The sequence below is a fragment of the Martes martes genome, assembly GCF_963455335.1.
Source record: "Martes martes genome assembly, chromosome: 9".
NCBI lineage: Eukaryota > Metazoa > Chordata > Mammalia > Carnivora > Mustelidae > Martes > Martes martes.
The window spans coordinates 14,474,571-14,501,180 of record NC_137896.1 but is presented as its reverse complement, the minus strand read 5'-3'; the positions used below and the strand labels follow the sequence as shown (position 1 = coordinate 14,501,180).

General features: G+C 45.5%; 1 protein-coding gene across 12 annotated transcripts; it reads left to right on the top strand.

Annotated features, from left to right (window-relative positions):
• Window positions 1-13,637: 13,637 nt before the first annotated feature.
• On the top strand, window positions 13,638-23,099 carry DBNDD2 (dysbindin domain containing 2). Of its 12 annotated transcripts, none has more exons than XM_080813432.1 (5): window positions 13,638-13,792; window positions 16,103-16,275; window positions 20,706-20,852; window positions 21,046-21,183; window positions 22,392-23,070. In XM_080813432.1, the coding sequence occupies exons 3-5, from the start codon at window positions 20,714-20,716 to the stop codon at window positions 22,595-22,597; spliced, it is 483 nt and encodes a 160-aa protein (XP_080669558.1). In that variant the 5' UTR covers window positions 13,638-13,792; window positions 16,103-16,275; window positions 20,706-20,713; the 3' UTR covers window positions 22,598-23,070. The 12 variants fall into 12 exon arrangements, with proteins under 12 accessions (XP_080669558.1, XP_080669556.1, XP_080669561.1 ...); XM_080813430.1 differs by having other exon boundaries at window positions 16,081-16,275; XM_080813435.1 differs by lacking the exon at window positions 16,103-16,275.
• The last annotated feature ends 3,511 nt before the right edge of the window (window positions 23,100-26,610 follow it).

Genomic DNA, 26,610 nt, shown 5'->3' with positions numbered 1-26,610 from the left:
GCACCATTGGACATTTCCGGCAACAGAACACAAGGGTTCCAGTTTCTCCACATCTTCACCAACATTTATTTTCTTCCTCCACTTCCTCTTTCCTTTCTTCTTCTCCTCCTCCTCCTCCTTCTTGCTCAGATAGCAGCCATCCATAGGGTGTGAGGTCCCGCTCTTGTTTCCTCTCATAGTTTGTGCTTTGGATTCTTTAAAGTCAGGTTTATTGGGATATCTTCTAATTCAGTAAAATTAGTCCTTTTTAGTGAACAGTTCCATGAGTTTTGACAAGTGCAAACCATCACAATCAATATATAGAATGTTTTATAATCCCCTCAAGTTCCCTCCCACCCCGTGCAATCTCTTTGCAGTTAACCCCCTCCCCTTTCCTGGCCTTGGAAACAGCTGATGTATTTTCAGGCCCTACAGCTTTGCCTTTTCCAGACCATCATATAAATGGACTCCTGCAGTGCAGAGCCTTTTTTTTTTTTTTTAAGATTTTATTTATTTATTCAACAGACAGAGATCACAAGTAGGCAGAGAAGCAGGCAGAGAGAGAAGAAAGGAAGCAGGCTCCCTGCTGAGCAGAGAGCCCAATGCGGAGCTCGATCCCACCACCCTGGGATCATGACCTGAGCCAAAGGCAGAGGCTTTAACCCACTGAGCCACCCAGGTGCCCCCGCAAAGCTTTTTGAATCTGGAATTCTTTCCCTTCACACAACGCATCTCAGATAAGCACATCTCAGCAGGCGGTAGTTTGTTTTCATTGCTGAGTAATATTTCACTACTGAAATGAGTACGCTACCGTGTGCTTCCTAATCATGGAAGGACATCTGGACTGTACTTTACAGTTTTGAATAAGGTTACCAAAAGCACTTGTGTGCAGGTTTTTGTGGGAATATAAGTTTTTATTTCACTTGAGTAAATACCTAGGGGTGGGACTACTGAGTCAGATGGTAATTGTATGTTTAACTTAATAAGAAACTGCCAATTAGCTTTCCAGAGTAGTCATTCTTTTTTTTTTTTTTTTTTTATATTCCTGCCAGCAGTGTGGGACAGGTCTACTTGCTGCACATCCTGGGCAGAACTTGGTATTGTTGGGTTGTATCTTTTAAATTAATTAACTTATTTGAGAGAGAGAGCATGAGGGGGAAAGAGAGAATCTGAAGCAGACTGTGCACTGAGTGTAGAGCCCGATACAGGGCTTGATCTCTCCACCGTGAGATCAAGCCCTGTAAGAGTCAGGTGCTCAACTGAATGAGCCACCCAGGTGCCCCAGGTTGTGTTTTTAAAAAAGCCATTCTGGGGACGCCTGGGTGGCTCAGTGGGTTAAGCCTCTGCCTTCGGTTCGGGTCATGATCCCGGAGTCCTGGGATTGAGGCCGCATCAGGCTCTCTGCTCAGCAGGGAGCCTGCTTCCCCCTCTCTCTCTGCCTGCCTCTCTGCCTACTTGTGATCTCTGTCTGTCAAATAAATAAATAACATCTTTTAAATAAATAAATAAATAAAAATGAAAAAGCCATTCTAGTGGTATATAGTGGTACCTTACAGTAGTGTTAATTGACATTTCCCTAACAATCTTGAGCATCTTTTCATGTGCTAATTTGCCATCTATTTATCTCCTCTGGTGAAGTGTTTGTTCAGGTCTTTGGCCCATTTTTTAAAAATTGGGTTGTTTTTGATGTGCCTGGGTGGTTCAGTCATTTGGGTGTCTACCTCTGGATCTTGGCAGGGGTGTTGATCTTGGAGTCGTGGGTTTGAGCCCCAAGTTGGTCTCCACAGTGGGTGTGGAGCCTACTTTTAAAAATAATAAAAATTGGGTTTTTTTGGTACTATTATGTTTGAGAGTTCTTTGTAAATTCTGGATCCCTTTGTCAGACATATGATTTACAAGTATTTTCTGCAGTTTCTGGTTTATCTTTTCATTTTCTTAACGGGCCTTTGAAGAGCAAATTCTTAATTTTGATGAAGTCCAACTTATCAGTTTTTTTTAAGGGTTATGCTTTTGGTGTCGTTACTAAGAAATATTGTTTAGCCCCAAATCACCAAGTAGGTAATCACTTATTCCTGTGTTTTCTCCTCAACACTTTACAGTTTCAGGTTTTTATATTTAGGTCAATGACTCATTTGCATTAATTTTAAAAAAGATTTTATTTATTTATTTGACAGACAGAGAGAGTACAAGTAGGGGGAGCAGCAGGCAGAGGGAGAAGGAGACTCCCTACTGAGCAGGCGCCAGATGCGGGACTTAATCCCAGGACCCTGGAATCCTGACATGAGTGGAAGTGGATGCCCGCCTAGGCATCCCTTGGATATTTATTTTGCATTAATTTTTATATATAGTGTAAGGTATGAATCAAGGTTCTTCTATATGGATATCTAGTTATTCCTACACAATTTGTTGATAAGACTGTCCTCTTTCCTTTGAATTCCTTTGCACTCTTCTCAACAGTCAGATGACCATATACATATGGATCTGCTTCTAGATTCTGTTTCTTTGATTTATACATCTCTCCTTTTGCCAATATCATACTGTCTGGATTCCTTTATAGTAAGTCTTATACTCTGTCTAGATTTTTATAGCACTTTATAGTAACACTCAAAATTACATAGTGAGTTCTCCAACTTTCCTGTTCTTTTTTTTTTTTTTCCCCCAAGTTTGTTTATTTAAGTAATCTCTACGCCCAACAAGAGTGGCATGCTCTTCTGACTGAGCCAGCCAGGCACCCCTTCTGTTCTTTTCAAAATTGTTTTGGCTATCATGCTTCTTTTGTCTTTCCTTATGAATTTTAAAATCAGCTTGTTGATTTCTACACAAAATCCTACTAAGATTTTGACACTGTTCCTTGGACTTTTTGTTCTGAGTTATCCTTTCTTTTTTGGGCACATTTGCAGTTGAGTCATTTTTCTCAACATGCTTCCTGCCAATAAAATTTTGAGGTTCAAAGGCCTCTTTTAATTTTTCTCAATTATTTTTGTAAATTCTGAAACGATTGTAGTTCTGTAGGGAGTTGGGAAAGTAGTACAGTTTCCTCCCGGCGTGGCACCTTAAAACATATACAGTACAAAAACCAGGAAACTGACATTGTACAATCCACAGACCTAATTCAGATTTTAGCAGTTTTACGTGCATTCACTTGTGTGGGTATGTTCTATCACCACTAAGATCTCCCTTGTGCTATCTGCCCCTCTCCCTGCCATCCATCCCTAATCCTTAGGAACCACTAATTTGTTTTCCTTCTCTGTAATTTTGTCATTTCAGGAATGTTATGTGAATAGAATCATAGAGCATGTGACCTTTCGAGAGGGGCTTTTTTCACTCAGCGTAATGCTCTTGAGATCCACCCATGTTGTTGCTGTATCAATAGTTCCTTATAAACTTAAAAAATCACTATAGATTCACAGAAAATTCCAAGAAGATATATGCATGGAGGTCCAATGACCTTTCACTCATTCCCCCCCAATGGTAACATCTTACACAACTACATTATAATATCAAAACCACTTGTTGATTCATGCAGCCACCACCACAATCAAGATTCAGAGCTGTGGTATCCTCCCAAGGGTTCTTCACCCTCTTTACCCACCCCTCTTTCCTCCCACCCTACCCTCTGGCAACCCCTCTTCCTTTCTATAATTTTGTTATTTCAAGAATGTTATATAAATGGAATCTTACAGTATGTACATTACAAGTTTGGCTTTTTTTCACTCAGAATAATGCCCTCAATATCCACCCAGTTGTTGCATGTATCAATAATTTGTCCCCCCCTCCTTTTTTTTGATGAGTTTTATTCCACAGTATGGAATGTACCACAATTTGTTTAACTATTCACTCATTGAACAACATTTGAGTCGTTGCTAATTTAGAGCTATTATAAAAGCTGCTGTGAACATTCATGTATAGGTTTTTGTATGGACATAGTTTTCATTTCTCTGTAGTAAGTGCCGAGGAATGCAATCACTAGATCATACAGTGTCTGCTTAGTTTTCTAGGAAGACACAAACTCTTTTCCATAATGACTATATTATTTTACATTCCCACAAGCAACATATGTATGATCTGTTTTCTCTGCACCCTGACCTGCTTTTGCTATGGTCACTATTTTTTAAAACTATTCTAGTAAGTGTGTAGTGATATCTACACTACACTTGTAGTGTAGTGTAGTGTGGTGTAGATACACCATGGTTTTAATTTGCATTTCCCTAATGACTATTGATGTTGAACATATTTTAATGTGTTGTTTGCCACCTCTCTATCCTCTTTGATGAAATAACGGTCTTTTGCCCATTTTCTAATTGGATTATTTGTTTGCTGTTGAGTTTTGAGAGTTCTTTTTGTATTTTAGATTTGAGTCCTTTGTAATATACGTGCTTTGAAATATTTTCCCCATCTATATGCCTTTAATTTCCTCTTTTGGTCTTATTTTGCTGAGTAGGACTTCCAGTACCATGTTGTATAAAGGTGATGAGAACAGTCATCCTTGGCTTGATCTTATCTTTCATCAGTAAATATGATGTTAGCTGTAGGTTTTCTGTAGATGTTCTTTATCAAGTTCAAAGTTACCCTCTATTCCTAGTTTGTTGAGAGTTTTTATAATAAGACATTGGATTTTGCCTAATGTTTTTCTACATCAGTTGATATGGTCATGTGAATTTTTCTTCTTGAGTTCATTACTATGGTAGATTATCTTAATTGATATTTGAATATTGAACTGTGCCTGCATGCCTGAATAAATCACACTTTTTTTTTTAATTTTTATTTATGAGAGAGAGAGAGAGAGCTTGAACAGGGGGAGAGGCAGATGGGGAGGGAGAAGCAGGCTCCCTGCCAAGAAGGGATCCAGACTCGGAGCTCCATCCCAGGACCCTGGGATCATAACCTGAGCCACTCAGGTGCTCCAAATCCCACTTGGTTTTGGTGTTTAATTCTTTTTATTTATTTCTGGATTGAATTTTTGCTAATATTTTGTTGAAGATTTTTGTGTCTGTTTTTGTAAGGCCTCTGGGTCCTTTATACAGAACCTGTACTACCCTTGAACTGGTATAGTGTTACTTGAGAGTAGGCTTAAAATAGTTGTAAATATATATTATATACTATAGGGGAATGACTGAATTTTTTTTAAAAGAAGTGTAATTGATAGGCTTAGAAAGGCGAGAAAAATAGAATCACATAAAATTCTCAAAACAAAAGAAAGCAGAAAAACAAGGGAAGAAAGAAAAGGAAATATGGTGCCTGGGTGGCTCAGTCATTGGGTGTCTACCTTTGGCTCAGGTCATGATCCCAAGCTCCTGGAATCAAGCCCCATGTCGGGCTCCCTGCTCAGTGGGGAGCCTGCTTCTCCCACTCTCCCACTCTCCACATAGTTATAAACATGATCAATATTATGGCAGTTCTATCAAAAATCACTTTAAGTGTGAATGGCCTGAATATATTCTAATTAAGAGACTGGACCTGTCAGAGTGGACAAAAAACCAAGACCTAATTATATGTTGTCTAAAAGAACCCGACTTTACATATAAAGCCAAAGATAGTTTAAAAATAAAGGGATAGAAAAAGACATACCATCCTAACACTAATCAAAGGAAAGCTGGAGTAGCTATATCAATTTCAGGTAAAGCAGACTTCAGAACAAGAAACATTATCAGGGATAAAGAGGATCATTAAATAATAATAAAGGAGTCCATAATCCACGAAGACACAATAATCTTTAATATGTATGCCCCTAACAATAGAGTGTCAAAATATGTGAGGCAAAAACCGGTAGAACTCCAAGGAGAAATAGACAAATCCACCATTATAGTTGGAGACTTCAACACCTTTCTTTCAATATATATAAATCAAATTTGCAGAAAATCAGTAAGTGTAGAGTTGAACATCACTGGCAGTGAACTTGATCTAACTGGCATTTATAGAATACTTCATCCACTAAACAGGAGAATACACATTCTTCTCAATCTCATATGGAACATTCATGATAGACCACATTCTGGGCCCTAAAACACACCTGAATGGATCTAAAAGCATAGAAATCATACAAAGTATGTTCTCAAACCACAGGGGCATTAAATTAGAGACCAATAATTATAGCTAGAAAAGTCCAAGATATTTGGAGATTAGTAAACTACTAAATAACACATGAATCAATAAATCTCAAGAAAAACTTAAATATATTTTGAACTGGGGGCATCTGGGTGGCTCAGCTAGGTAAGGGTCCAGCTCTTGATATCAGCTCAGGTCATGATCTCGGGGTCATGAGATCGAGCCCCATGGAGGGCTCTGCTGTCAGCAGGGATCTGCTTGAGATTCTCTCTCTCCCTCTGCCACCCCCCCAACCCCTTATGCGTGCTCTCTCTCTCTCTCTCTCTCTCTGAAAATAAGTAAATAAAATCTTTAAAATTTTTTGAACTAAATGAAAGTGAAAATACAACTTATCTGAAGTGTAGGGTCAATGAAAACAGTGCTTAGAAAGGGAAATTTATAGCACTAGTGCCTATATTGGAAAAGAGGAAAGATCAGAGATTAATCTAAGCTTTCACCTTATAAAACTAGAGAAAGAAGGGCAATTTAAGTCTAAAGCAAGCAAAAGAAGAATAATAAAAATTAGAGCAGAAATCAGCGAAATTGAAAACAAACACAGTAGACAAAATCAATGAACCCCACAAGTTGTTCTTTGAAAAAGTAAATAAAATCAACAAAACTCTAGCCAACCTAACCAAGGAAAAAAGAAAAGAAGACACAAATTAACAACATCAGAAATTTAAAAGAGGCCACCACTACTGATCCTAGGGACATCAGAAGGATAATAAAGGAATATCATGAACAACTCCATGCCCTCCAATTTGATAACTTAGATGAAATGTGTCTATTGTGTTGTGTTTTGTTTTATTTTGGTACTGTCTTTGTCTGGGTTTGGTAATACTAAGCTCTTGAAATGACACTGAGAAGTGTTCCTTCCTATACTATTTTCTGAAAGAGATTGTGTAGAATTGGTATTAATACTTCTAATAAATATTGGGTGGATTTCTCCAGTGAAACTATCTGGTGCTAGATATTTCTTTTTCAAGAGGGGTGTGTGTGTGTGTGTGTGTGTGTGTGTGTGTGTTTTGCATTGACTACAGATTCAATGTAATCATTATAGGGCTATTTTTATGATCTATTTAATGTTGGGTGATTTTTGGCAGTTTGTACTTTTTGAGAATTTGGTCCTTTTCATCTAAATTGCCAAATTTGTGTGTGTAGAATTGTTCTTAGTAGACCCTTATTATCTCTTTAATGTCTGGGAGCCCGTAGGGATATCCTCTGTTGCACTCATGAAATTGATAGTTTAGATCTTCTCCTTTTTTTCCCTTTGTTCAATTTTGTTAGAGGTTTGTCCATTTTGTAGATCTTTCCAAAGAACCATCTTTTTGTTCCTTTGATTTTCTCTATTGTTTTTCTATTTTCAGTTCTTTGGGATTTTTGCTCTGATTCTAGTTTAAGGCAAGAATTAGATTATTAATTGGAGGTCTTTCTTCTGAAAGTAAACGTTTAGTGCTGTAAATTTCTCTTTCAGCATGGCTTTAGCTGTGCCCCACATATTTTGATACTTTGCATTCAGCTAAATTTTAAAAAGTGTTGTTGAGATCTACACTTTGACCCACAGATTTTTTAGAAGTATGTTGTTTAATTTCCATGTGTTTGGATTTTCCTGTCACCTTTCTGTTACTAATTTGGATCTGTTTGATTCTGTTGTGATCAAGGGAACACACACTGCATAATTTTGATTGTTTTAAGTCTCTTGAGGTTGTCTTTGAACTTAGGATATTGTCTGTTGGGGTCAATATTCCATGGGCACTTGAAAAGAATGTGTATCTCAGTGTTGTTAGATGGAGTGTTCTCTAAATGTCAGTAAGATCCTTTTGGATGATGGTTTTGTTAAGTTCTTACATATTCTGCTGCTTTTCTGCTTAGTATTTCTATCAGTATTTCATTTTATTTTTTTAAAAAGGTTTTATCTATCTATTTATTTATTTATTGAAAGAGAGAGAGAGAAAGAGAGAGAGAGGGAGAGCACAAGCAGGGGAGCAGCAGAGGGAGAGGGAGAAGCAGGCTCTCTGCTGAGCAGGGAGCCTGATGCACGGCCCGATCCCAGGACCCATGACCTGAGCGGAAGACAGACGCTTAACTGACTGAGCCACCCAGTTGCCCCTCTATCAGTATTTTAGAGATGGGTTGAAGTCTCCAACTCTGGTAGTGGATTTGTCTGTTTCTCCTTTCGGTTCTATCAATTTGGTGCCTATACATTTAGGATTGCTTCGTCTTCCTCATGGTTTGACTCTGTTATCATTATGTAATGTAACCTCTTTTCCTGGTGATTTTCTTTTATCTGATTTTAAGATGGCAGATTCTGCTGTCTTTTGATTACTGTTTGTATGGCATATCTTTTTTAATCCTTTTACTTTCAACCTACGTATGTCATTATACTTGAAGTGAATTTCTTGTTGGTAGCTTTTATTTGGGTCATTTTTTCATATGTTATTTTGCAGGTCTCTCTCATTTTTAAATGATATATTTAGGCCATTTCCTGTTCATATAATTATTTGTGTCTTAGTGCTTCCATTTGCCTTTTTATTGTTTGTTTCCTCTGCTTTTCATTCCTCTGTTCCATTTTTCCATCCTTCCTGTGTTACTCAAACATTTTTTAGGATTCCGTTTTTTACTTAATCTATGGTGTTTTCTTTCTTTCTTTAAGATTTTGTTCTTTCTTTTTTTTCTTTAAAGATTTTATTTATTTATTTGACAGACATAGATCACAAGTAGGCAGAGAGGCAGGCAGAGAGAGAGAGGAGGAAGCAGGCTCCCTGCTGAGCAGAGAGCCCAATTCGGGGCTCCATCCCAGGACCCTGAGATCAAGACCTGAGCTGAAGGCAGAGGCTCAACCCACTCAGCCACCCAGGCGCCCCAAGATTTTGTTCTTTAAAGTAATCTAAACTCACAACCCTGAAATCAAGAGCTGCATGCTCCATGGATTGAGCCAGCCAGGGGACCTCTTTGGTCATTCTTTTAGGGTAGGTCTTCAGACAGCAAATTCTCTCAGTATTTCTTTCATTTGAGAATGCCTTGATTTCTCATTCTTCAAAGGTCTTCTCACTGGGTATAGCATGTCAGAGATAAACAAATTATTTAAAGTAGGAAGGACAGGGATGCCTGGGTGGCTCAGTGGGTTAAAGCCTCTTCGGCTCAGGTCATGATCCCAGGGTCCTGGGATCAAGCCCCGAATTGGGCTCTCTCCTCAGCAGGGAGCCTGCTTCCTGCACCCCCTGCCTGCTCTCTGCCTATTTGTGATCTCTGTCTGTCAAATAAATAAAATCTTAAGAAAAAAAAATACACTGTTGTAATAGGAAAAAGAACCCAGTGTGAACTGAAGTCAACTTTGATTTGTACAGAGATGACTCAGCATCTTAAGGAATTTGGGAATAGGAAGGGGTTGAGGGGGGTGATGTAGAGTTAAGGAAGTGAAAATTTACAGAAAGCAGAAAGGGTATATTGGTGCATGTGAAACCCATCTAGGTTTGCTAACTGGCACTACTGATGTTAGGCTCCTACCCTCCCACGGAAGATGTGTATCTTGCTGTTGGCAAACAGGGGTCCTATCTTCAGGGGTTGGCGGGAACAAACAGTGAATTCATTTGGCAGTCTTGCATTTTCTCAGGCAGTCACTTTAAGGGGTCTGGGGTCATCCTAGGGATTAAGTCTTGAGCTGTTAAAAACTATGTTAGTGTTTGTTTAAATCTTTATAGACCAAGGTTAAGGCCTGGTCAAAAAGAGGGCTCAGAGGAGCCTGGGTAGAGCTTGGTCAAGGAGAGAGTCTTTGTCAAGCACTCTGGATGGACTGTGCTTTCCTTCACTGCTTCAAACTGTTGTGCTACTTTTGTTCTGGCCTCCATGAGTCATGAGAACCTGCTGCAACTGAACTATAGTTCTCCTCTCCGTAAGACAGCATTTCTCTATCTCCGTAAGATAGCATTTGACTTGGGTTTTCACAAGTTTGATTATGGTATGTGTCATCATGGATTCATTTGGGTTTATGTTAGAGATTCAGTCAGCTTTTTGAACCTGTAGGTTCAGGTCTTTGTTGAATTTGGGAAATTTTCAGCCATTATTTTCTTGAATGTTTTTTCAGCTTCACTTCCTTTTCCTCTCCACCTGGGACTCCAGTGACAGAAATGTTCAATCTTTTGTTACTGTCTCCCAGGTTCCTCAGGCTCTGTTTGTTCGTTCGTTCTTTCTTAATATAATTTTCTCTCTTTTTCAGAATGTATATTTCTACTGTTCTCTCTTCAAATTCACCAATCCTTTCATGCATTATCTCCATTCTTCTACTGAGCCTCTCCAGTAAGGTTTTTGTTGTTTTGTTGTTGTTTTTAAATTTGGTTTCTGTATTAATTTCCTAGACCTGCCTGCTGTAACAACTGGCTTGATGGCTTAAAACTATAGAAGTTTATTTCACACAGTACTGGAAGCCAGGAGTCCAAAAATCAAGGTGTTAATTCTATCTGTAGGCTCTAAGGGAGACTCTGCCCTGGGGCTAGCTAGCTTCTGGTGATTGACAGCAACCCCTGGTGTTCCTTGGCTTATAGACCTATCATCCTGGTATTTGCCTGCATCTCATATGTTGGTCTCCTTTGGGTATCTTTCTGTGCTTTCACATAGTCTTCCTACAAAGGAGACTAGTTATTGGATTTAGTGCCCACACTAATCCAGTATGACCTCATTTTACCTAATTATTTCTGCAAAGACTCTATTTCCAAATAAGGTTATGTTCTGTAGTACTGAATAGACATGCATTTTTAGAGAACGCGATTCAACCCAGCACAGTAATTTTTTCTTCAGTTCTAAGATTTCTATTTTCTTTATGTCTTCTATTTTTTTCCCCTGAGTTTTTTTTTTAATTTTTTAATTTATTTCAGGCATGTTTGTTGAAGCACTTTTATAGTGGCTGTCTTAGAATCAGAGTCAGATAAAGCCAGCAACGCTGTGATCTGTTGGCATCTGTTATTTGTCTTTTCTTACCCAAATTGAGATTTTCCTGGTTCAAGGTATGATGCATTATTTTCAGTTATTACCTAGACATTTTGGAAGTTATGTTAAGAGACTCTGGGATCTCATTTAAATCTTCTGTTTTAGCAGGCTCAGATGACCTGGGCCAGTGAGACAGGGGGTACCAACTCTTTACCATCAGGTGAGAGTGAAAATTGAGGCTAGGTGCGTGACCCCATTCATACCACCCAGTAGGGCAAGGGCAGGGTTATCTCATTATGGCCGGGCAGAGATTGACATCTAGGCTCTACACTTGGCCTCCTTTATACTGGGGGAAGGGAGTGTTGCCTCATTATTGCTGGATGGGGATGGCAGCGTGGTTCTGCACATGGTCTCCTCTGACACCATGGAAATAGGGAGGGATTTTGGGGGAGGGGTACTTGTTACTGCTGGACAGTGATGAAGCCGAGTCTCCCACCTGGTCTCCAAGCTCTCACACCACTCAGAGGTGAAGTGGGGGAGTTGCCCTGTTACCTTTGTTACAGGACAAATATTGAAGTCTGGCTTTCCCCTGTTTTTGTTAGGCGAGGCTGGGAATGGTTTCTCCTCTAGTATTGCTGGAGTAGGACATTTAATGTGAGAAGATTTCTGTCTTGCTAGGGTGCCCCTAGCACCCTAGTTCAGTCCTTTGACAAGAGAAAACAGGCTTTTCATGGGGACAATTTTTACCTGTGCCTGTTTGGCATTTTGAGGTTGCAGTCTTCTCCAGACCCCAGCAAAAAGGAAACCTACTAGGTTTCCTGATTGATCTGCCTTCTTATGTTTATTTGAGGTATAATGACCAGCATTTTAAGCTGTACTTAGTGGGAGGGATAGAGAGGAATGCATCTACTCCATTTCGTTCATGACCAAAAATCCTGTTTTTATTTTATACTCTCTTTATCCCTATACATCCAAGCTGGAGTTGTTTCTCGATCTATAATCCTTTTAAGAACTTGTAGGTCACTCTGAATCTTATTCAGGGCACTCTAATAGACAAAAGCCATGCCCACAATTTCTTTGAAATAAACCCTTCTCTGCATTAGGCTTCTGCTGGAATGGCTAAGGACAACTCCCCCAAGCTTTCTAGAACCCCTGTTGTTTGAGTCAAAGGATTAGTGAGGCACACCTATAATTTCTTTAGAGATCTTTTATCTGACTGAATAGTACTCTGAGGCATTGCCTTTAATCTCCCTGAGATGTAAACTCAAGATTTTGTAGCCATAGTCTCAGTTTCATTTTTTTTTTTTAAGATTTATTTATTTGAGAGGGAGAGTGAGAAAGAAAACACAAGGGAAGGGAGGGGCAGAGGGAAAGGGAGAAGCAGATTCCCCTGATGAGCAGGGAGCCCAACGAGGGCCTCCATCCCAGGACCCCGGGATCATGCTCTAAGCCGAAGGTTAAGCTTAGATGCTTAAGGTTAAGCTTAGATGCTTAACAGACTGAGCCACCCAGGCGCCCCCTCAGTTTCATTTTTGGACCATGTTGTTTTGAATGTTTTCAATGCCCTGGATTTGAGGTTTGCTAGGAAACCACTTAATGTTATGATCATTTGCCATTTGGAGTGGCTGAGAATTTCATAGCATGATGTCCCAATTCCCTCAAATTTAACAATGCTTCCTTTTAGCTCTGGGTTTCTCTGCCTTGGCACTGCGGACACTCAGGGCAGGATGAGTGTTTGTGTTGGAGGGCAGTGGTGAGAGGGGCCTGTCTTGTGCACTAGAGGATATTTAAGAGTATCCCTGGCCTCTACAAACAAATGCCAATAGCAACCTCTCCATTCTGACAACCAAAAGCGTCTCCAGATATTGCCAAGGTCCCCCCAGGAGGTGGCCTCACTGTCACTTGGGAACTGCTGCTTTATTCCTTTCTCCCTGCTAGCATTTTACTGTCAGCAGCAAGAAGAAACTAGGTGGCACCTGACCACCTTGCTTGGCAATGTCCGCAGCTCGATCACCCAGTTCATTCTGCACACTCTCTGCTCTCTTCTTTACTGCCGGCACGGGTCTGCTAGGCTCAGGTCTGTTAACCTCTGGGTCCTGACATAATGAGCTTCCTCTTCCCACGGTTTCCAGGAGCGTTTACCCACTTTTCTGTCTGTCCTGGCTGTGGCCTTATTAAAGGCCTGAGGCTTCTACCAGCAGCTTTTCCAAAGCCCTTTGACAGCACTCTTCTTCGTTTGTGGCCAGTTGTAACGCCACTGCCACGCTCTGGAGCTGACACAGTAGCGCTCTACCCCAGTACCAAAGTCTCTGCACCATACCTATTGCCCTGTTGCCACATGGCATTACACCTTAGCAGTTTGATACAAGTATTTGGTATCGCAAAGGCTTTGGGCAGCAGGAATCCAGGAATGCTCTCGCTGAAATGGTTCTGCCTCAGTCTCCTCAGTCTCTCACGAGGTTGCAGGTAAGCTGCTGGCCAGGACTGCGGTCTTCCCAAGGCACTACCAGGGCTGGTGATCTGTTTCCCTGCTCACTGATGCCGTTTGCTGGCAGGCCTCTGCTCTTCCTGGCTGTTGGCTGGAATCTTCTCTTGCTTGCCACGTGGGCCTCTCTGCGTGGCTGTTGACAACATTGTAGCTGGCTTCCCCCAGAGTGAGGGATCCAAACAACAGAGGACACACACCCAAGATGGAAGCCGTGGTCTTTTGTTTTTTTTTAATCCTAATTTTGGACAGGATCCACCATCATTTCTTACTGGTCACCCAGAGTAACCTTGATTCACTGTAGCAGAGGACTACACAAAGGTATGACTAACAAAAGGCACTGAGTACTGGGGGCTATTTGGGTGGCTGGCTGCTGCATTTCAATTTCATTCAATTCAGGATATTTTTCTAATTTCCTTTTGGATTTCATTTTTGACTCATGAGTTATTGTGAAGTGTTGCATTTTATTTCCAAGTATTGGGGGTGTTTCCCAGGTGTCCTTATTAGTTATATAGTTATATTTCAATTCTCGTATAGTCATATCAACATTTTATATGATTTAAACTCTTTTAAATGTGTTGAGGTTTGTTTTGTAGCCTAAACCATGATGGATCTTGGTGAATGTTTTATGTGCAGTTGAAAAGAATGTTTACTGTTGTTAGTAAAGTGTTCTAAAAGTGCCGGTTGGAACAAGTCAGTTGATAGTGTTCAGGCTTCCTATTATGCTCCCTTCTTTGTCCTACTTGTTTTATTGATTACTGAGAGAGCAGTATTGCATTCTCTAACTGAAATATAGATTTTTCTCTTTCTATTTTAGGTCTGTTGGTTTTTACTTCATCTATTTTGAAACTCTGTTATTAGATGTAGTTACATTTATAATAGTGGAGTCTTCTTGGTGAATTGAACCTTTTATTGTTATGAATATCCCTCTTCATCATTGGTTATAGTCTCTTTGAAGTTTACGTTTGTCTGGTATTAATATTGCCACTCCAATTTACTTTGATTACTGTTTGTATGGTATATCTCATTCCATTCATTTACTTTTTTAAAAAATTAATTTATTTATTTGACAGACAGAGATCACAAGTAGGCAGAGAGGCAGACAGAGAGAGAGAGGGAAGCAGGCTCCCCACTGAGCAGAGAGCCTGATGCGGGGCTCGATCCCAGGACCCTGAGATCATGATCTGAGCCGAAGGCAGAGGCTTGAGCCCACTGAGCCACCCAGGCACCCCTCCATTCATTTACTTTTAACCCATATATTTCTATATAGTTAAATTGGGTTTCTTGTAGACAGTACATTATTGCCTTTTGCTTTACTTCCCACTCTACTAGTCTGTCTTTTAACTGGTTGTCTTTCATTGACAGTTGGATTAAAAACATATATCCTGCTATTTGTTTTATAGTTAACATCTTTTTTTTCCCCTCACTTTTTCTCTTTTTCTTCCTTACTTTGGAATAATTACATTTTTCAGGGAAAAACATCCATCTGTTGGGTACCAAAAATAGATAATAAGACTTATTGCATTTGATCGAAACAGTTGATTACTCATAGCACACCAAGCAACATGAACAGCAGCACAGTTGTGTGTTCATTGGTTCCTTTGGCCCCAAGTCCGACAACTGATATGGTGGTCCCAGATGCACAAGACAGACACAGTGGGTTCACACTCTGGCTGAGGAGCCAGACCCAGAACTTTTATAGCAAGCAGTAAGCAAGCCTGCCTTGATTTGAGAAAGACATGATCTGATCTCTCAAGCTCTATAAACAATCAGCAATCCTGGGCAAGAGCCCAGGTGAAAGAGAAGTCAGATCCTTGCAATCTTGACCTAGTCAGCAAGACATGTTGAACACAAAAAGGCTCAGTGGGTTAAGCCTCTGGCTTCAGCTCAGGTCATGATCCCAGGGTCCTGGGATTGAGCCCCGCATTGGGCTCCCTGCTCAGCAGGGAGCCTGCTTCCCCCCCTCTCTCTGCCTGCCTCTCTGCCTACTAGTGATCTCTGTCTGTCAAATAAATAAACAAAATTTAAAAAAAAAAAAGGCTTAGGGAGAATGCCTCCCCATATTTCTATTATCCCACTTTGTCTCCATATTGGCCTGTTATTTATACTTCTTTAAAAATAAATTTTAGTGGTTGTCCTTGCATTTACAATATATATCTTCAATTAATCAAAGACAATATTCAAATAATGTTATTACCACTTCTTACATAGCAGAGGACCCTTCAACAGTCTATTTCCAGTTACTTATCCCATCATTTTTATTGTTATTGTTATACATTTTACTTTAGTGTATGCTATCTATCCACAACCTATTGCTACTTTTTAAAATTGAAGTGTAGTGACATACAATTTTACATTAATTTCAGATGTACAACATAGTCATTTGACAATTATATACATTACAAAATGCTCACCACAATAAATGTACTTACCATCTGTCACCACACAAAGTTATTGACTATATTCCCAGTGCCGCACTTTCCATCCCCGTGACTTCTAACGCAAAAGAGTAGTGTGTGGCCACTCTTTTGCTTTAGTCAGTTGTCTTACAACGTGATTAAAAACAGAAAACTGTCTCTTCTGTTTACCTTTATTCTGTTCATTTCCAGAGATCTTTACTTCTTTATGTAGATCTTTCTGGAGGCAGAAAAAATGTGATACCAGAGAGAAACCTGGATCTACATAAGGAAATGAACTTTTCTTACCCTTCTGCACGGAGGCCCCGTCTTCCTCCCACCTCACAAGTGTGCCAGTGCCTGCGTCCCATTTCTTCTTGGAGGCGCCTGTCCTTCTTTGGAATTCAGGTTAATTGGTTGCTCTGCAGCCTCAGCTCTCTGATGGGTTTGACGAAAGTTGTAATTTTATAGACTACCTAACAATTTTTAAAAATTGTGATTAGTGTGGCAATGATGCTCTTCCCAGCTTTCTGTATCCTGGATGGAAGCCAGAAGTCTCAGCCATCTACTCTTCCATGCCTCCCTCCACTTCCTTTGCCATCTGCTCCGGAGGCTGCTACCTGAGTCTTTCTCTTGCCTGATGCCCTTCCAGCTTAGCCCCCTGAATTATCTCCAGCTTGGATGCTTTTCCCTTTCTACCCCTTCATGTGGCAACTATCGGACAAAGAGAAGGGATGGAGGTTCCAAATCTGTCACCATCTTGAGGACAGGTCAAAACAATCCATGGAGTTCTGTTCCTAGGGATAAGCCTGGAACGGGGAGAGGAAGTGGGTTTGGGAGCTGAGCTCTCACCCACCGTACTACTGAGCTGGTCTCGTTCCTCTGTGCTAGGAAGTGGGACCAAGAATCTACTTCATCCATTAATGAGGAATAAGAATCCAACTGACTAAAACATTTCTTGGGAGATGAAAACTGCAACAGGACAGAAGGGGAACAGGCTGGGAGCAGTGGTTACAAGCACAGCCTCTGGAAGCAGCCTAAGTGGATTTGAATTCCATCACTTATTTGCTGTATGGCCTTGGGCAAGTCCCTTCACCTCTCTGTCTGTTAGTTTCTGGATCTGTCAAATGGAGATCATAATAGTATTTACCTCACAAGACTGTTAAGACGGTTAAAAGAGTTAATATATGCAAAGCACTTATAATAGCAACAGATATTTAACAAACTCTGTAGAAGTACTAACTATTAGGGTGTACTTCCTATAATTTCAGAAATTCACGGAAGAAAACACTTTCCTCCCTTTCTCAGAACCCATTACAATAGAAACACCTAATGTTTATTGAGCATCTCCAAAGTACCCACATCCTGTACTAAGCATTTTATATGAATTATCTCATAAGTGGTAGGGATTAATTATTCCTACCTAATAAGTAAGGAAATCAAGGAACAGAGAAATTAAGTGTTTACACAGCTGGCTAGATGCAGAGCTAGGTTTGCAATCCTGGAGGGTCAGACTACCACGCCCGTGCTCTTAACCACTTGCCTCCCACAAACTAAACTTTTTGCTTGTAAAAACAGTGGGAACGCTGCTTGCTGTATTTCTCTCACAGGGTTGTTTTGAGATCCCACTAACAATAGAAGAAGCAGTGCTTTGGCTATTTGTACAGGGCTGGTCCCCTGACAGGGAAACCTGCATGTGTCATGGTTCCATCCCTTTGCACATTCCCATCCCCCTCTCCTCTGCTTGTTGAACTCATTTCTTGAAGACTCGGCTCAGATATCAGCACTTAGATTTTATTCTAACAATGGAGGGATTTAAGCAGGGGGTGGCGTTTTGAACGCAGATTTGCGTTTTGAAATGGTGACTGACTGCTGTGTGTTGCGGGGAGAGGGGAGGGGAGAGGGATGGAATGTAGCAGGGCCAGAGCGAGTACGGGAAACCCAGATCGAAGGCTACCAGAGGAGCCAAGCGAGAGAGGGTAGTGGAAACGGCGAGGAATGGTGGATTGAAAAGTTATTTAGGGCAGAGAATCGACAAGGAATGGAGGAGTATTTAGCACAGGACAGGGAGGTGCTAAGGAGGAATCCTGGCTTGCTCGCCGATGCTTGTTGAGTGAATGAACGAATGACCCCATGGAAGAAGTATTCCCGACTGAAACCCCCGACCCTGTCCTGTTCCCGCGGCTTCTGGAGCTGTGAGCACAAGTGGATGGGTGGGAGGGAGGAGGAGAAGAATCGGCACAGAATCTCAGTACAGTAGCTGCCAGATTAGACACTTCTGGCCCTGGTTTGAGCAGGAGGCGCGGAGACGCGGGCAAGAGTTTCCTCTGTCGGCCCGCAGTCAGCACCTCGCCCCTCCACCCCCGCCACCCTGGACGCGCTGCGCCCCCGTTCGCGCCCTGGAGGACTTGGCTCCACGCCGGCGTCTCGGGGTGCGGCGCGGCGGCCCACCCCTGCAGCCCTGACCCGCCCCGTCCGGGCGCCCACCCCGCCCAGCGCGCTGGAAAGCTGGGCGGCGGTTCGGTGCGGTCCCGGAGCGAGAACCCGGGGCTGCCGGGTGAGTCCCAGGGTCAGGCGGGCCCTCCGCCGCGGCGCACCTGCCCTGATGGGCGGCACCGGGTCAGTGCCCTCCCCGCTCCAGAGGGTCCCCTTCCCCGCCGCGCCTTCTCGCTCAGGGTGCGGGTGCGGGTGCGGGTGCTTTGTCGCGGGGCTGCCCGGGAGTCGCGAGCAGCAAGTGCGCGTGGGTCGAGAACCCGCGCGTGTCCCCGCGGCGGGGCTGCGCGGCCGAGCGCGGTGCAGCAAGTGGATCTGAGCGTGCGGAGCCGAGCGCCCCGGCGGCGGGCGGAGTGCGGACGCGCGCGGCCAGCTGCGGGGCAACGATGCGCGCCGGGAACTTTTCGCCCGGCCTGGAAGTGCGAGCGGCCGCGCCCGAGGGGGCTCCCCGAGGCCGCCGGGAGGGAGGCGAGCGCGGGTGCCCGCCGCCGCCCCTCCCCCACTTCCGCCGCCCGCCGCTTCCTCGTTCCCGGCTCCCAGGGCCCGGCCGTCCCGCGGGAGCCCCGGCGGCGCAGCCCCACCCCGGCCGGCGCGGCTCGCTCCCACGCCCCCGCCGCCGTCTCGCCGGAGCCGAGCGACCGAGGCAGCGGGGGCGCGGGGCGCTGCAGGTAGGGGCTCGGCGGCGGGGGCACAGAGGCGGCGGGCGGACCAGGGCCGGGGGCCGGCCGCGCTAGCCGAACGCCCGGGAGCCCTCGGCTGCCTCCTCCCCCAACCCGCGGGCGCGCCCCGGCCCTTTTTAGGGAATTTTCTCCCTCCCGTGGACTCCAGGGCGGGTGGGGCGGAGACTGGCAGGGCGCTCTGCATTTGTGGGGCTCCCTGGGCTCCCTAGACCTCGTCTCCCTTCTTCCAGCGCCTTTCGTCGCGTAAACAACTCCCTTCCTCTCCCCGGCCCCGGCTCTGCTCCCTCCTGGGGACAGCCCCTCAGGTCTCGGGAGATGGATGGGGTTAGGGGGAGGGGGAGAGGGGGCGTCCTGGCACCCCCGGCCCGTGGGTGCCCCCACCCTCGACCTCTCCCTCCCCCGCCGGGCCGCTGGAGCAGACGGCCCCAGGGGCCCCGGGTATTTTTAGCGCTGTGACCTGGGCGGCAGCTCGGAGAGCCTTTCCCAGGAATCGGCGTCAGCGCCTCCCTCCCCCGCGCTGCCAGCCGGCGGCCACCCGGTCTCAGCACACTGCCTTTGGCCCTGGCTGGCCCAGTTGGGTTTGAATCCCTCGCGGTCCGCAGCAGCGCCTTGTGGCGCGGGCCGGGGTCTCCGACACTGAGTCCCAGGAATCGAGGGAGGCAGGCTAAAGAGGATGACGAGCTGGTCCTCAAGCCAGATGCTCCCTTGCCTCCGGTGATGGGTTTAGAGCGCGCCGCCGGAAGGAGATGGAGTGAATGCAAGTGGATGTATAGGGCCTGGGCTGGCCCAGAGCTCTGGTGTTCTGGAAAGCTCTCCGCAGTGGGGACACCGGGGGCCTGGTCTAAATTGGACCCAGGACCCGCCCTTCCAATTGCTACTCACTGACTAATGGGGATAGAAGCCTGAGATGTGTCAGGGGAGAGAGGTGCTCAAATAAAGGGCTGGGGAGTAGGGAGAAGAAAGAGATGGGGGTGGGGGGCCGGCTCGAAAGAGCACAGTGTCGGGGCTCTACATTTTACAGAGCACCTGCTCCAGCAACTGCTGGGTTGTGTTTGAAGCAGGTAGGACTATTAAGTCATTTTTGGATGGGAAGACTGAGGCTGGAAAGATGATTTCCTTAGGGGCAGAGCCGAGTCTGGAAGTCAGGTCTGTGACTTCAGAGCAGGGTTTGGAGGGGATGGTGGTGATGGGGTGTGGGCCAGAGGGGGGCTGCTTTAGTCTTTGGGTTTGGAAGGCTGGGCATGAACCAGAGTTGCAACACTTGAGCACCCTGAGATCCCCATCTGACCGTCTTCCCTTCTGAGGGGAGGCTGGGTCTGTGGGAAGTGCCTCCCTCTTTGAGGCTGGACCAATCCCTCCAACCCCCCTCACAAGGCCATGATAGTGAGACTTGGCTGTTGGCCCCGTTCCCTGAATACAGAGGAGCTTCTTTTGCCGTGCCTGGAACCAGCATCCCCTTTGTGGAGCCAGGCTCAGCCCTGCCTCTCTCTGAGACTTGAAGTTTGTAGTAACAGACTTCCTTTCAAGGGAGGGAAGGAGGTGGCCAAGTCCGGTGGTGTCCAGGCTGCAACGCCGGGATGCTGGCTGCAGAGGGGTTCCCCAAGCCCAGGCCCCGGTTGTATTCCCGCTCAACTTCATAGCTGTACGTGCTCTTCCACCTTCCAGGAGCTGACATGGACCCAAATCCTCGGGCAGCCCTGGAGCGCCAGCAGCTCCGCCTTCGGGAGCGGCAGAAATTCTTTGAGGAAATTTTACAGCCGGAGACAGAGTTTGTCTTCCCCCTGTCCCACCTGCATCTCGAGTCGCAGAGACGTAAGCTCTGAGTCCTGGGGAGAGGGACTGGGGTGGGGTGGGGGATAGATCTCATAGGTTCTGAATCCTGGGAACCTCTTCCCTTTGTTTTTTCGGCCCTCAAGACTCCTGTCTCTGGACCTGACATATATCTTTGACCATCCTAGGGGTTCTGGCCTGCCTCCTCCTGACTTGTCCCCTTCTTGATCTGCAGCCCCCATAGGTAGTATCTCCTCCATGGAAGTGAACGTGGATGCCCTGGAGCAGGTAGAACTTATTGACCTTGGAGACCAGGATGGAGCAGATGTGTTCTTGCCTTGTGAGGACCCCCCACCAGCCTCCCAGACATCTGGTATGGCCCTTGGCTTCGAGGACTCGGGCTCCAGTTAGCCAGAACCGGGTGGCAGGCTCTGGAGTGAGGCTGCAAGGCAGGGCTGGGGAAGTGTACTCGTAGGGGCTGGAAATATGTGTTTCTTTCTTTCTTTTTTTTTTTTTTTTTTTTTAAGATTTTACTTATTTATTTGATAGACAGAGATCACAAGTAGGCAGAGAGGCAGGCAGAGAGAGAGAGAGAGGAGGGTAAGCAGGCTCCCTGCTGAGCAGAGAGCCCGATGCGGGGCTCGATCCCAGCACCCTGGGATCATGACCTGAGCCGAAGGCAGAGGCTTTAATCCACTGAGCCACCCAGGTGCCCCGAAATGTGTGTTTCTACCAGTGAAACAGCTGTCTGTTCTGATTTTAGGGAAGTTGATCCCGAGGGGAACTGGGTGACAGATTTCCAATCTAAAATTTCTGGGAATGCCCCAACCCCACTTAGGCTTTGTTAATTTTGCATTTGTGAAATTAATCTGATTAATTCATGTAATTAAAATAATACAAAATATAAATTTTTGTATTAGATAACTTATGCCATTTTAGTCATCTTTGTATGAGTATTTACTGAGCACTTTTTTTTTTTTTTAGGTTGCTAATACAGTGGTCCATTAGCTCAACCCTTACAATGTCCTATTAGGGCAGGTGGTATTACCCTGATTTTATAAAGGAGGAAATTAGACTCAGACGTTGTCACACAGCCAGAAAGTGGAAAAGCTGGGTTCAGACCATGGCTGTGTCAGTCCAAAGCCCATCTGTTGAACTTGTAAGATAGATATTCTCTTATTTAAACCTGCTGCTCTTTATAGATGGCCTTTTGCATGCCAGATATTTTATACTCATTCTTCGATTTTATCCTCAAAACTCTTCTGGAATATAGGTGCATATCGCATTCTTAGAGAAGATTTGTCTTTGAGGGGGAGAATGACTTGCTCATAGCCCCTGAGTAGCAAGTAGGTGACGTAGGTAGAGCTTGAACTCGGATTGATCGACCTGACTCTAGAGCCCAGACATGGTGTAGTGAAGTAGAAGGAACTGGGAGTCCGGAGACCTGGCTCTTTGTGGACTGGCTCAGTGGCTGGTCACTCCCCTGCCCTTCTCTGGGCTTCAGCCTCTCGTGGCCAGACCATCTCTGAGAGTGCCCTGAAGCCCCATTTGTGGCCCTGACCAACTCTTCTTTCTGGGCAGGGCTGGATGAGCACCCAGAGGAATTGAGCCTTCCAATGCCGACGCCAGACAGGACTGCATCCCGCACGTCCTCCTCATCTTCTGACGACTCCACCAACCTGCACAGCCCAAATCCCAGTGACGGCGGGGCAGACACGCCCTTGGCACAGTCTGATGAGGAAGAGGATGGGGCTGATGGAGGGGCAGAGCCTGGAGCTTGCAGCTAGCGGCGGGCCTCCATCTACAGACTGACCGAGCCGGCTCTTCTCCACAGGAGGCTATAGGCCCAGCCAGAGCCCTTCAGAGAAGACCAGACTTTACTTGCAGTAGGCACCAGGGGGAGGCAAGGACATTGGGATAACGCACCTCTCTGGGAATTAACCCTCCTGCTTTTCTGCTAACCTTTCCTGCTACAACCCTCCCACCAGTGTTTGGCTTCCCCCTGAGGTAGGGCTTACAGGCGAGAAGATGGGAGATGAGCAGGACAAGATGCTACTGCTTTCCCTCGCACCCCTCCCTCCCCCACACTATCCTGCCATCTTCTGATAGTGTTTCCTAAACCAGTGTCTGTAAGTGGACGTGAGCTCCTTAGCACGCCCTGAGTAGTAGTGGTACTCCAGCCGTCCTGCTCCCCCACATCCTGTTTGGGAAAAGGGCACGGTATAAATAATAAAAAGTAATCCACCAACCACTCCCCTTCATGTGTCACGCTGCAGAGATCTCAGACCCACTCTGTCCAACCAACACCATCCTTCTGTCTCTTCGGGAAATAGTTCTCGAGTACGTGTGCCGGGCATTTGGAAAACAATTCTTTTTTTTTTTTTTCTAAGATTTTATTCATTTCTTCGACAGAGAGAGAGAGATCACAAGTAGGCAGGGGCAGGCAGAGAGAGGGGGGGAGGCAGGCTCCCCGCCGAGCAGAGAGCCTGATGCGGGGCTCGATCCCAGGACCCTGAGATCATGACCTGAGCTGAAGGCAGAGGCTTTAACCCACGGAACCACCCAGGCGCCCCTGGAAAACAGTTCTGAACAAGACAGCCTGCACCCCTGCCTTCAGTACCTGACTCTCTCTCTCTGGCGGAGAAAACCAAGTAAACACCACGGTTCACAGGGTAATCAATAGCATGATGAAGAACAACTCTGGAATCAGAAAATAGCTCATGTGGCCACCGAAGAGCTGGTTTTTCAGCTGAGATCCAGAGGCTGAGTAGGAGTTTGCCAAGTGGGGGCTGTAATCCCAGCAGAAAGAGCAGCCTGGGCAGACGGTGAATGGAGAGAAATAGCTCTGAGGAACCGAGAGGCATTCAGCGGGGCTGCACTGGTACAACTGGGGACGAGAGGTAGGTGAGAGAGGGGACACTGACCAAGGTTACTCGTTAAATACTTGGAAGCCTATATCAAATTTTTATTTGGCTGCTAGTAAAAGGTCAGAGGCTTAATTTATTTCCTCATATAAAAGAAGTCCAAAGTGCAGGGCTACGTGGCTGCTCCGAGGTCCTTTTTGGCTTTTTTTGCTCAGCCGTCCCAGCCACAGGGCTCGAATTCCTATTGACGGCTCCTGTCTGAGATGGCTATTGAAGCTTTGCCCATCGTGCCCTTGAAACCGGGAGAAAGTGGGAGAGACACTGGGGACGGGCAAAGCACAGACTGCTGTCGATTTCCGCTTCAGGATGCGTCCTTGGAAGTTCTAACCAGTGGCGTCCACTTTCATCCCACTGGCCAGAGCTTGCTAACATGAGCAACGTCTCATGGATGTTTTATAGACAGAGGGACACAACATTACCTGGAAGAAAGAAAATTCTGGCCTTTGGAAAGACAATAAGCTTTTTGAGTCAGTGCATCTGATTTCTGTACTACCTTTCAAACCTCTCAGAAGCACTGTGGCTACTGGAGAGGTCGGGATGGGCCTTTAGTAGAGCATGCTGCTGTCTTGATAAAAATCAGGGTTATGTTTCTAAGGAACAAGACGACAATAGTCTTTGGATAGGTAACTGGCACTTTACATGTTAGAGGCCACGTTAATGAATCTGAACTTTATGGGAACTAATGAAGGACTATAGGTGGTTGCATTTGCTTGTTAAAAAGGCAACTCTGGCCACAGTGTAGGGAATACGCTGGAGGAGGACAGGCTCAGGACAGACACCTAACACAATACTCCCGTGTGAGAGATAATGGTAATGATCAGCTTGACTGGGTTGAGGCAGGCTATAAAAAATAAATGACATTCATTCAATAAATATTTATTAAATTAATGTCAGTGTTAAACATCTGTAAGACACAGAGTGAGGAATGTAGAGTGGAAAAAAGAAAGTGCCGCTTTTATGGGAGTCAAGTCTAGTGGGGGGGTCCAAGTGCAAAACTGCAACTCTGACCAGTGCGAGGAAGGAATTAACAACCTATTAAGAGGAGTCATGGGGGCATTTCCCTTGAGAAAGTAGCATCTGAGCTGAGCCCTGAAGGATAAGAACGAGTCAAGGAAGGGGAGTGAGGGGGGCGGGGGGGGGGAGGCTCCTCATGGAGTGCTGGCTGGAGAGCACCAGCCTGGATGCCTGGGAACCAGGAGTGGATGGCAGCCAGCTACATAGCGGGGTAATGGACTAGCACGGAGGTGGACGGGTTGTAGAAAGGTGGAAGGAACGAAGAGAGAGATTTAGGGGACAGGTTCCAAAAGATTTGACACGTAGGTGAGAGGAAGAGGTCAGGGTGCCACCATTGTTTCTCCCTTGTGCAACAGGATGATGTGGAGGGTTGTTCTCCCAGATGGGGAGTGCAGGGCAGAGCCAGGTCTTGGGAAAAGGTCACAAATTTGGTTTTGGCCATGGTGAGCTTGAGGTGCTTCTGAGACCTGCAGGAAGACACGTTGGGTAGGCAATCGGAGTGTTGGATTTAGAGAGGATTAGGCTGAGGAAATAAATAGACGGGAGCAACCCGTGTGTAGGTGGTAAGTGAGAGAGTGTGCGTGCCCAGGGAGGGAGGGGGAGTGGAAGAAGAAAGGAGGGTTCTAGGACCCAGCCTGTAAAGGGCATCTAGTCATTTCTCACATCAGAAGAAAGAAACCATTCCACCTCCCTTTGTACATCAAACTGAAACCATGGGATCAGTGGCCTTCAGCCGAAATCCAAAAGTTCTTTGTGCCACCCAGGCTGAGTGAGTGACAGGCCTGCAGTCTTCCCATAGTCCCAGCCTGCTTCCACCCCTGTAGGAGGCCATTGTAAGTGACAGCTCTTAAGTGCTTTTCCTAGCGCTGGTGAGAAACTTGTGGGAGTTTTGTGCTCCTTTTGTCTAAAAGCCTCTGTGTCCAAGTTGAGATCATCTACTAAACTGGGCCGGGGCTCAGTCTCGTGTGAAATTTTGCAGTTTTTCTGGGTTGCTTATGATTTTGCTGCACATAAAAGACGTGGCCCTGTCCTTGTGCCCTCTCCCTGCCTTTGGAGTAGCAGAGCTCAACCACCTGTCTGACTGTGGCTGAGCCTTCTCTGGGCTGCAGCCTGTGAGCTCCATGACTCTGCTCTATGGGGCTTCTCAGCTCCCAGGATCACCCTAATTCCCTCCAAGGCAAATGACAGGAAGCTAGACTAGCTTGGTAGCTGTCAATATGTCGACAAATCTCTTAGTACTCCAGGCACGTGATGCTAAGATCTGTGAGGTTTGGGGCAGGGTGCCTGCCTGGGGACAGGGATCTCCAGTTGTCTGGAGAAGCAGAATTGTGTGTGAGCCTCTGGGGAGCTTCCAGTTCAGCTGCCATGAGCCCCAGAAAAGAAAAGCCCCTGGAAAAGTCTAGGGTCAGTGGAGACCCCAGGACCACTTCCTGCTTGGACAATGATCTCTTCTTCTGCCAAACTACAGGGGTTTGGCCAGTCTTCAGAGCCAGCAGCTCCAGCTGACTGTTTCTTGAGGCCACGCCGTGCCCCTGGAGAGGAGAGGATGATCTGGAGCCAGCTCCGAGGCAAGCAGCCCAGCTTTCAGTCTCCAAGCCACAGTGTGGCTATTGCGGGCTTGTCCCAGACTCTGGGGAGGAGGGAAGAAGACAGACTCATCCCGTAGAATCCTATGCTGTGGAGGAAATAGGAGGGACCACAGCTTGGGAGAAGATTCCCTGGAAGGTGCACACTGTAGTCCCTAAAGAATGCACAGAACCTGACACTGGGAACAGCATTGCAGTGTGGGGACGGTATGAACTGTGCTGTGACTTGTTCATCCACATATTGTTGAGCACCTGTGCTAGCCTCCTTGCTTAGGC